At 40.7% G+C, this 11,080-nt stretch overlaps 1 protein-coding gene across 2 annotated transcripts in view; it reads left to right on the top strand.

Moving 5' to 3' along the window:
* smyd2a (SET and MYND domain containing 2a) overlaps positions 1–9,266 on the top strand; it is a 16,826-nt gene extending 7,560 nt beyond the window's left edge. For both annotated transcript variants that reach the window (XM_080767193.1, XM_080767194.1), the window contains 7 exons: positions 584–651; positions 966–1,068; positions 1,854–1,964; positions 2,993–3,116; positions 3,621–3,795; positions 4,732–4,840; positions 6,983–9,266. In XM_080767193.1, coding sequence (XP_080623319.1) covers positions 584–651; positions 966–1,068; positions 1,854–1,964; positions 2,993–3,116; positions 3,621–3,795; positions 4,732–4,840; positions 6,983–7,066 — 774 coding nt within the window. In that variant the 3' untranslated portion in view covers positions 7,067–9,266. The remainder of the gene's footprint in view (positions 1–583; positions 652–965; positions 1,069–1,853; positions 1,965–2,992; positions 3,117–3,620; positions 3,796–4,731; positions 4,841–6,982) is intronic.
* The last annotated feature ends 1,814 nt before the right edge of the window (positions 9,267–11,080 follow it).

The raw sequence follows: 11,080 nt of genomic DNA, 5'->3' as shown, positions 1-11,080 counted from the left end.
TGGCCTGCACAAAACCATTACACAAACTTTCCATCTGCACCTGACCATTTTGATTGCACACACACAGTATAGTATACTACACACAGCATCACACATTTTGTTTGATGGTAGTATGGTAGCCGTAGTTAATTTCATGAAGGAAAAACACACAGAACCAAAACAAACACCACAAAAAGTCAGGTTATATAATGATTGGGAAACCAAGCTTGATCTCATCGTGTTCATTGGATTTATTACCATAACTTTAATTATAATCATAATCATTATAATATTAACAATAGTAGTGACATGTCTCCTCCCCAAGTTATAATATAGAAATATTTTCCATCTGTTTTTGGATTTTGGGCTTGAGAAATGACCCACCAGCGCCATCTGTTGACCATTGCAGCGTTTACCAATCTGATGATGACACACACACACACACACACACACACACACACACACACACACACACACACACACACACACACACACACACACACACACACTCTGTGGGAATTACTGATCCTACTCTCACGCTATCTCTCTCACCCCCTCCCTCCCTGTCTGTTTGTCTGTTCTCTCTTTGTCTGTCTGTCTCCAGGTGAACTGCAATGGTTTTACCATTGAGGATGAGGAGCTCTCCCATATGGGATCGGCTGTTTTTCCCGAGTAAGACTGTGGTTAAACCTTTTATTAATTAACTTCATACTTATTATCATCATCAGATATTGGTATATAAACCAGACCTGTTGAGAGAGAGTTATGACACTGTTTGATCTCGCCGCAGTGCGATCGCATGGTTCATGTATTGATCTATATCCATTGCGAGTGTACAATCAATGTCTGTCTACTCTGTAGTAACGTGCAATGAAATGTGGCACGGTAGATCTGCTACTTTGTTTTTTAGTTTCTTTCCAACAGCAACGATATTCTAATATTCTTATCACATCTTAATGTCCTGCTCTCTCTGTCCCTGTGTTCAGTGTAGCACTGATGAACCACAGCTGTCAGCCTAACGTCATAGTGACATATAAAGGCACGGTGGCCGACGTCAGAGCTGTGAGGGACATCCACCCTGGTGACGAGGTAAGAATCGCGTGGTGATTATTGGTATCCTAGTGTCAACCAATTGTCACCATGACAGCCCTGTGGAAGAATATAGCCCTGATAGTGATTGTCATGGTTCAGCTTGTCCTTGTAGCAGCTAGTGTGACTATGGTCTGATGTGTTTGTTGGCAGAACTACCTTACCATTGACTTCTCCCCATAATATGTTACATTAACCCATTTAGGTCTGGTGTATTCTATACGTTACCTTAGGTTAGGTTTTAGAATTAGCCTCAGGTCTAAATGGGTTAAAGTATAAACATCACCTCCTTGAATATTGTCTCTGACTCTTCTTCCCTCATCAATTACCAGAATTCCACAACACAACCGCTCAGACAGAAACTTTACTCTGTGCTCTTTAGGTCCCTCAATGGAATTTTATATTTAAAAATGGAATCCAAGTTATGGCGGTTTGAAAATCCTCCTTTCAACTGCTTTGCACTGTGAATATATTTGCAATCCCATAGTTGGAACGGCTGGGCGTTGCTATAGGAACCGGACCAATGTTAAAGGCTTCCGTAGGCATCAACCATTATATAGACGGAGTATACGTTGGGGTCTGTAAGTCTGTATATATACAGACTTGGGATATGACCCCACCTAGCGTTGATGTACGTATATATACAGACTTGGGGGAAAAAAATAGTTAATCTGTATCCTGACTGAGTTCTATATCCTGCTTGAATAAAATTGCTATCCTGACTTCCAACATTCTCTCTCTCTCTCTCTCTCTCTCTCTCTCTCTCTCTCTCTCTCTCTCTCTAGTTGTTCAACAGCTACATAGATCTGCTGTATCCGACAGACGACCGTAACGAGAGGCTCATAGATTCCTACTTCTTCACCTGTGACTGTACAGAATGCAGCAGCAGGTCCAAGGTACCCAACACAGCATAAACCTTTTCTCTCCGTATTCTTTTTTTTTTCATAAATTATATTAATACTACAGCGTCACACAAAACCATCAAAGATTATTGACGATCTGCTACTTTTGATACTTTTGAATCTTGAAAAGGAACTGTTCTGGACTAGACAAAGACTATATAGATTCATAAATAGCCACACGGTCTGCAGTGATATAATACAGAATGATTTTATCAGCCCAGACTGCGTGGCAAGGCTGCAGAACTCGTGTTGTAACCTCATTGTGTCATCTGGGACAGTGTTTATGTCCCCTTTCTGTCCTACTCAGAGCTACTTTCAAGTGCCACAATTTTGGTAGTGTTTTGTGGTGAGTACTGTAGTACTCTGTGCTTATGTGGGGGGACAGTAGTTAATCTCCAGTCTCCTCCTCCTCATAGAATCTTTTCAATTTGAGTGTTAACGTTGTATGAGAAAAGCAATTTGACGGGTGCACGGCTCACGAATACACACAATAAGAAAACAATAGCCATCACTCCAAAGTCTCGTATTTCTTTTTATTCATTAAGCCATGGGCAGCATACACGGATGCGTTTCAGCGTCATGCCCTCCTCACGGTGTATTCTATATATACACGCTGAATTAAAAAGTACCAGAAGGACTTGTTGGCTATTGTCTCCTTAACGTTTTATGGGACCATGTATTCCATGTATCCATGTTTGTGATTAGCAGTGGCAATCATAGTTTCACATGCATGCTCGACTGGGGCTGGAGCAGCCTCTCTTCTACTGTACATTAAAAAGGTACACTCTGCCGGGTGGAAACCTCATACATCCTAAACTGTTACTTTTCAGGATTCAAATAAAAAAATAGCAGATCTACAAGCTATCTCCCATTGCACAGCGTTTCTAGCTTGTAGATCTGCTACTTCGTATGCTTTTGTGTGACGCTGTAGTATGATCAAGGTCGCTGTTAATTTACAAAAAACTAAAATTTAGAATATGGTGCATAGTGGGGTAATAGTTAGTTACTCTCTCTCTCTCCAGGACAAAGCTAAGATGGAGATCAGGAAGAAGTTAGACCCTCCTCCTGACCCAGAGGACATCAAATCCATGGTCCACTATGCCAAGAACGTCATCGAGGAGTTCAGGAGGGCCAAACACTACAAGAATATCCTTCCATTCATTCCTCTGCTATAGCTTCTACCCCTAATTTTACGTACATCAGTAGTTTTAGGGATTGACTGGGTTTAGATTTTATTTTGTTTTCAGCTTCAGTTTTAGTTTTTCTGATATAGTGAAAGTCAAATAAGTTGGAAAAAAAAATAAGCAAAGGAAAATCAAGGCACATCTTCCAAAAAAGTAAGAAGAAAACTTGACAGATAGGTGGGAAAACAAAGATGTTTTACACATACAATTCTATTTTGAGGTTCTTTATTTAAGTGTTTATTTTTCTTCTTTTCTTTCTTTGTTTCTTGGTGTGGGGCTCCACCTCATCATTCATCTCTCATTGTAACGGAGACAGACTCCCGCGTGTTACCAGCTGTCGGCTGATACCGACAATAAGCCACACCCGACCTACTTCTCAACTCATGGTTTCCCTTTTTAGTTTTTGTCTTGCTTTTTAATAGAGTAAACCCTGGTGGTTCCTCCTCCTTGACCTTTGGCTGTGCACCTCCCAGTGAGCTGTTGGAGCTGTGTGAACTGAGTCAGGAGAAAATGGGCTCCATCTTTGGAGACACCAACGTATACATGCTGCACATGATGTACCAGGCCATGGGAGTGTGTCTGTACATGCAGGACTGGGACCAGGCCATGAGCTACGGAGAGAAGATCGTAGGACCCTACAGGTCAGGAGACCAGTAGTAGACTCTACTTTGAGAACCACTGTTCTAAATCCTAACAGTTATCTGAAAAAAACTTATGTTGCTATATTGCTCAAATCTAAAATGACACCACTTTCCAGGTTGTGACTCACTAATTCTCGTGGCAGTTTCCGTGGCCTCCACCCAAGCCACCCACCTTTCTCCCCGCTCCTTTGTCCGTGACCACATGACAGACTGTATCGAATATGACTGGCTGATGCTACAGAGACACCTCCCCAACAATATCGCAGAGACAGTTTGTTTATTTTTGGACCACAATTCTTATTAGAGACGATTTAAGATGACCCCATGTTATTCTCCATAGAGAAAAGCTTCTGTGAACTAGGTTACTAGGGGATGAGCGAGTAACGTCAGTACTTCGGCGCTCTATAATAAATACTAATAGTATAACGCTTTACAAACACATCAATCAGCACTGGACTTATGTATATTATTTAGTGCTTATTTTGCCGCTTCAGCGTTGCCTGACATGCTGCGGATTCATTTTCTTCCCCCCTCCGCTCGCAGTCATCCTGTCGAGAACGAGGAGGGCGCGGGGGAGCACACAGCAACTGGCACGACAATTTATTGAGTGGCTTCCAGGTTTCAATGGGTTAATGTAACTTTATGCATTATTTAGCCTCTTACTGTATTATGGATACATCATATTTTCAGCCTACATCACAGAACCTCATTAATATGTCATTGCTGTCGGCCAGAAGCTTTGTAGCTATCTGCTTTTTCAACTTTTTGTATTTTTGTCATTCATGAATATAATAATAGTAATAATAATACCTTTTATTTGTATTGCACTTTTCATTCACACGGAATCCCAGAGTGCTACATTTATTTCAAAATAATCAACAAATAATCAATCCTCAAAGGTTAAATAATGACGTTGTCTCTTGTCTTTCTGTGCAGCGTGCACTATCCACCGTTCTCTCTGAACGTAGCGTCCATGTATCTGAAACTGGGTCGTCTCTACTTGGGTCTGGAGAGGAAGAATCCTGGAGTCAAGGCTCTGAAGAAGGTACTACATATATATAGATATGTCCTTTTCTTTCTTTTTTAGGGGCGCCATTGTAAACGCCATTGACGATGAAGGGAAAATTTACGTCATATGGCACCGTTTGTTTTACATCACCTACAGTTAGCCCCTCACTTCACACAGGTGTGATTTAGTTTTTTACTTGCGCAAGCAGAGCGCGCAAGTAATCGTTTCGCTTGGTCTCTTCGAAGTGAAGACAAGTTTTCTTCAACGGTAAATCTGTGCCTGGTTTGCTGGGACTAGTTACAACATTACGTCATCCTTGAGAGAGTACATGGTGTGTATATGACGTAATGTTGTAACTTGTAACTTGTAACTTGTAACATTACGTCATATACACACCATGTACTCTCTCAAGGATGACGTAATGTTGTAACTAGTCCCAGCAAACCAGGCACAGATTTACCGTTGAAGAAAACTTGTCTTCACTTTTTGGAACCAAGTAACCACAGTATACTGCTAATCAAATTACAACTACATACTCTGTATGTAGTTGTAACTAGAACAACTACATACAGTCTGTGCCTGGTTTGCTGGGACTAGTTACAAGTTACAAGTTACAACATTACGTCATATACACACCATGTACTCTCTCAAGGATGACGTAATGTTGTAACTAGTCCCAGCAAACCAGGCACAGATTTACCGTTGAAGAAAACTTGTCTTCACTTTTTGGAACCAAGTAACCACAGTATACTGCTAATCAAATTACAACTACATACTCTGTATGTAGTTACTTGCGCAAGCAGAGCGCGCAAGTAATCATTTCGCTTGGTCTCTTCGAAGTGAAGCCAAGTTTTCTTCAACCGTAAGTCTGTGCCTGGTTTGCTGGGACTAGTTACAAGTTACAAGTTACAACATTACGTCATATACACACCATGTACTCTGGTCCCAGTTCTCAACGATGACGTAATGTTGTAACTGGTCCCAGCAAACCAAGCACAAACCTACGGTTGAAAAAAACTTGGCTTCACTTTTTGGAACCAAGTAACCACAGTATACTGCTAATCAAATTACAACTACATACTCTGTATGTAGTTGTAATGTGATTTGTAATTTGTAAATCTGTGCCTGGTCTGCTGGGACCATATCTCTTACGTCATCACTGAGAGCTAGTCATACATATACACACCATGTACTCTGGTCCCAGCTCTCAAAGATGACGTAATGTGGTATCTGCTGGGACCAGATTATACAGATGACAATTGACAATTTACAATAAGTAATAAAATAATTATACTGTATAATATATTTTAATTCAGTTTATATACCTTTTTTTTTCATCACATATCAATGATTCATTTTTCTGTAAAAAAGTAGTTGGGTAGCAAATAGTTACACGTAATGATTATACATTTCAAACGTTCCTTCACAGAGATACTGAGATGTGATAGTTTCCAGCGGTCAAAAGTACTTGCGCGCTCTGCTTGCGCACTAGTAGGCCATTTATGGCCTACTAGTGTGCAACAAGCAAGTATGCACTCGGCAGAGTGCAGTTCTAGTTTAATATATTTTTATTTCATTTTTAGAGGTACATGCACACAAAAATAAACATATTACAAATTCTCTGCCAGCTAGGTGGCTTGCCTCCTTGCCTCGTTTTTAAAGTCTTAACCCCGCCCCCCAGCACCAACCACCATTACAAAAATGAAAATAATTATAATAATAATTATTATTATTATAACAACTATTACTAATTATTAAACTTAAAACTACATTTTGTAAATTAACAACAATATAATTATAAATAATCAAATTATTCTCGTATGTGGAGTTTCCTGATGTCATCACTATATGCCCATATATACTGTGTATGTGCATGCTCGCTTATATCCCCCCGTCTTGTGTACATGACCCCCTAGCACTCCTCATTCATCTCTTGGTTTTCTTTGGTTGATCTAGTTATGCTATGCAGATTTATGTTAGTCACTTGTTTACATACTGTATGCTATGTTATTTAAAAAAGTATATTTGATTAAAAATAAAAAGGCTATATGTGCAGATTATATCCTGGATTAGAATACCAACTATCCAAACGTATCAGGACCTCAGTGTTCACTATACTGTAAAAGCTGTTGAATGGATCAAATCCATTGCAAATTGTTAATGATTGTGTGAATCCAGGCGCTGGCCATCATGGAGGTGGCTCATGGGAAGGATCACCACTACGTTGCCGAAGTCAAACGAGAGATGGAGGAGCAGAAGTAGAGGGAGAGGAGGAATCACATCTACATCATGCTCAAACAACACATCACGCTGCCTGCGACTTGTCGTGAGCTTGTGTAAATTGGTATTTTCGGCACACAACTTAGTAATAAATCTGACTAAAGAGCAAGGAAGGAGCACCTTCTCAAAGCAACTAAAGTAAACAAGTTACATCTGCACGGCATGCATAGTTTACCTTGCTCTGTTTTTTTCTTTTTACTGTTTAAGGGTAGATTAAGTGATATTTTTTGGTTAAAACAAAAGGTACTTTTGTTAAAGGTTAAAGGCATTTTTTAGGTTGTTGGGGAGTGCATTCCAGAGGGGCAGCAATAGAGATAACCCTATCCACGGAGAATCCTCCTGTTACTGAACTATAGCAATGAGTACTATCAGAATATAAAGAAATGTAACAGTTATTGTAATGAAACAATATCACTTACCCTACCTTTTTAAGGTGCTGTGTCTACAGAAAGTGTTTTTTTCGTTTGTTTTTCTTTCTATTTTTTAATGACTTTGGTCATGTCCAGAGAGCTACACGTGCACTGAACGAGACGACCTCTGCTCAACGATTATGACCCTCTGCATGGGAAAGTGACGATGTGCAGCGCTCCCTCTCCAAAAGTTGGGTCTATATTCCACTTGAGGCGCCCAGGGTGCTCCGCCCAGACGCAGAGAGAACTGAAACATGATGTTGCAGAGCTAGGAAGAGGAAGCAGAGCTCCAGCATGTCTTTACCATAGTTAAACACGTTTTCTGCGGACACAGGGCCCCTAACACACCACTTTCTGAATGATGTCATTTCCTTTCCGCAGCTGTGTGTATTTCTGTCAATCATACAAATGAGGGCAAATATTGGAATATGCAAACGTTCTCTGTGAGCAAATACATCACAGCCTGTGACGTGAAAAAGTCCTGCACCTCCATTTTGGTGTTTTTTACTCTTTATTGTTGAAATGACTTGAAATATTGAAACATCCTTAAATCCAATAGATTTTAAATGCATGATTATCAGTGAAGAAGTGAAAATGTTTCAGAGCAATGAAACTTTCATCTGACTGCGATGATGAGTGACAGTGTTTTCTACCTTTTTTCTTTTTTTTTTTCATTTGGGTTTTTCCTGTGGTTCTGACCAGAGTTGATCAGGATTGATCATGTTAAACCCGTGCTGTTACCACAGTAGGTTTGTGTTCTGAGCCAGCTGATGTTTTTGAAAGCGATGTTCTGGAGGGCATTAATACGTATTTGTAGCAAACGTGTAATGTTTGTCACATGAATTACCGTCGTGTCCCTATTCTGAACCTTTACTGTAAAGGTGCACACTGCTGCGTTTTGTTTTTTTGTCTGCAATGACCTTAATAAAGGCCAATTCATGCTTTGTGCAACATGTGTTGGCCGACGCATAGCGCAATGAAGATGAGGACCTTGGCAGACACTTCATAATATGTTGTGCACTTTGAAGCTCCGAGATGCAACAAGACCACATTCACTTCCTTGTTTACATTTTGTGGGAGACATCGGTGAGTTGGGAGATGGTATGAACACTTAAAACTCACAACGTTGTGCAAAGTGGCGGTCAAAGCAAAAATTGGCCTATACGTTTTTTTCGAAGCGTCTGCGGCAATACATTTGTCCTGTCTGCAAAGCTCCTCCACCAAGTTTTGATGTAACTTTCGTTGACGCATCAGTTGACAGTTGACCCTAAAGAAGCAAAAATTGGGTATGCAGCAAAATGTTAAAAGTAGAATATGTTCTGCAGATTAGAAATTGGAGGGGGTCTAGTATAGAGCCCTGGTGGACTCTTAAGTAAGTGATTAATAGCAACAACATGGTGGCCAGTTTGGTCCAACTTGTCTAACCAAAGGCTCTGGTTGTGTTTACTCATAAAACTGTGAATAAAATCTCAGTGACCCTGCATCAGCTACTCTGTAGCAATGAAGACATGAAAAAAACGTGAATGGTGCTTTGATCGTCTTAACAGAACCTTGTTTCTTAGTTTTGTTTCATCACACAAGGCTTTATTATCCAGCATACAGTCGTACTGGTCCCAGTAGGACCTGTACTGGTGTGTATCTATCTAGGAACCAGTTGTATTTAATTTATTCACAATGAGTGCTGATCTAAGACCAGGTTGCCTCATTTGGTTTTTGGCATGATTTTGAGAAAATGTGAATGTTTTATTTTAATAAAATAAGAAATAAAAGGTTCTGCTCTTGTGACAATGTCAAAATGAATGTTTTTCTTTTCTTTTCTTTAAAAAAAAAAGTAAATAATATGATTGACTATGTTGTTCTCACTGTGGGGTCTGTTATGTACACAGAGAGTTACATGAACACTGAGGATTGTACAGACTGGGGTCTCTGAAAAACAGGTTTTTCAGCTTTTCAGGATTCAAATTCAAAAACAGCAAAAGTAGCAGATCTACAAGCTCGAAACACGAGCTTGTTGATTTGCTACGTTTTATTTGTGTGATGCTGTAGGCATGAATGATCAATTAGGGTGTTAATGTACGGAAAAACAAGTTAACATGTTGAGATGAGAGGTTCATGGCTTTCTGCCCGATAGCAACAATATCAAATGGTGGTCTGTTGTGGCCTAACGCTAGCCTGGCTAAGGCTTTGGCCAGACATAAAGTGGATTTATGTGGAGTGGATTCACTCATGCCTCAGCGTGAGTGAATCAGTTTGGCCAGTGGCCAATGTCAGGCTAGTCTAATGTGTATGAAACTGGGGCTCCTTGACATTAAACAAGGTTGAGAATCAGTGCTCTAGGGGTATACTGTCTAGCTCTAGCCTTTGATACCCTGAGGATTCGTAGATGACTTGACTGCTGCACCTCAATGGATCCTCAATGTCTTTAGTTTGGATGTTATTTTACAGCATATTGGTCCTCAAACATGTCCATGTCAAGGAGACAAGGACCCCCAGTGATGATGTACTATTATCTAAATCAGTGGTTTTCATGTCAAGACAAGGTCCATTATTTATGATGTATTTAAGCCACGGACCACAGCAAAAGCACTTCCCCACCATTTTGGGGGGAAGACTGGACACTAGAAAAGAGTGGGCACCAGGAAGAGTGGGCACCAGGCCTCGGAAGACTGGGCACTAGGAAAATGTGGGCACCAGACCAGGGAAAACTGGGCACCTTAAATACAAAAAATAGGTCCCTAACCTTAATACTGCTGCTGCGTATAATCCTGCCCATTCTACCGAGGCCTGGTACCCGCTGTTTTGGTGACCACATGACATTTCCCTACTAAACCCTAGTAGTGCACTCTTCCAAGTTCCCCAGTTTTCCCTAGTGCCCAGAATGTTCTGGTTCCAATCTCTGTTCCCACCCAGCCTATGGTTCCCACCACCCTACCCTTATGAGGAGGTCAGGGGAAGGGGCTTTTCAACTCTGAAAAGCTTTTAATTGAGTATAATATTAAATTAAATTAAAATATCGAACTCTATTGGATATTGAATATGATGCACTCAGAGAGTGTGCGGGGTCTTTGGGCTGGATCCAGGCTATCTGGACTAAGCTACAGTCTGATAATCAGGCTAGGGGAAAGACTAAAGAGCGAAAGACTGACTGACCACTAGATGGCGGCATTGGTTATTAGCAGAGCCATAGAGTAAGACAGAGTTACGACATTGAGGGGGCAGAAAACTGAGCGCTCGAGCGCTGTTCATACTGTTCATGCACCCTGGAGAATGACACGCTGTCACGCTGGAGTGGGCGGCGCAAATATCAGCTATTTTATCTAAGTAGGCATGTGTGCAAGTTGTTTTAAAGTTTCTGTAATGTTTATATTGTACTACTACTGTAAACAAATGATCTAAAATTAAAAGGGATTTAACTAAGATCAAGCTGGGCTGTTTCCTGAGTCCAGTGCAGCATTTAGAAGAGCCACCATTGGAATGGCGTGTTGTCGTAACTCTGGTTCGCTGTAATCGACGTATCCAACCAGCAACGTCGTTGAATACATGTGACAAGACCCAGCAAATGAGCTTGAAGCTGCCTGGATTACCA

The sequence above is a fragment of the Protomyctophum bolini genome (assembly GCF_963924005.1).
Source record: "Protomyctophum bolini genome assembly, chromosome: 1".
In the NCBI taxonomy this organism is placed as follows: Eukaryota; Metazoa; Chordata; class Actinopteri; order Myctophiformes; family Myctophidae; genus Protomyctophum; species Protomyctophum bolini.
This window is presented reverse-complemented; position numbering and strand designations above follow the sequence as displayed.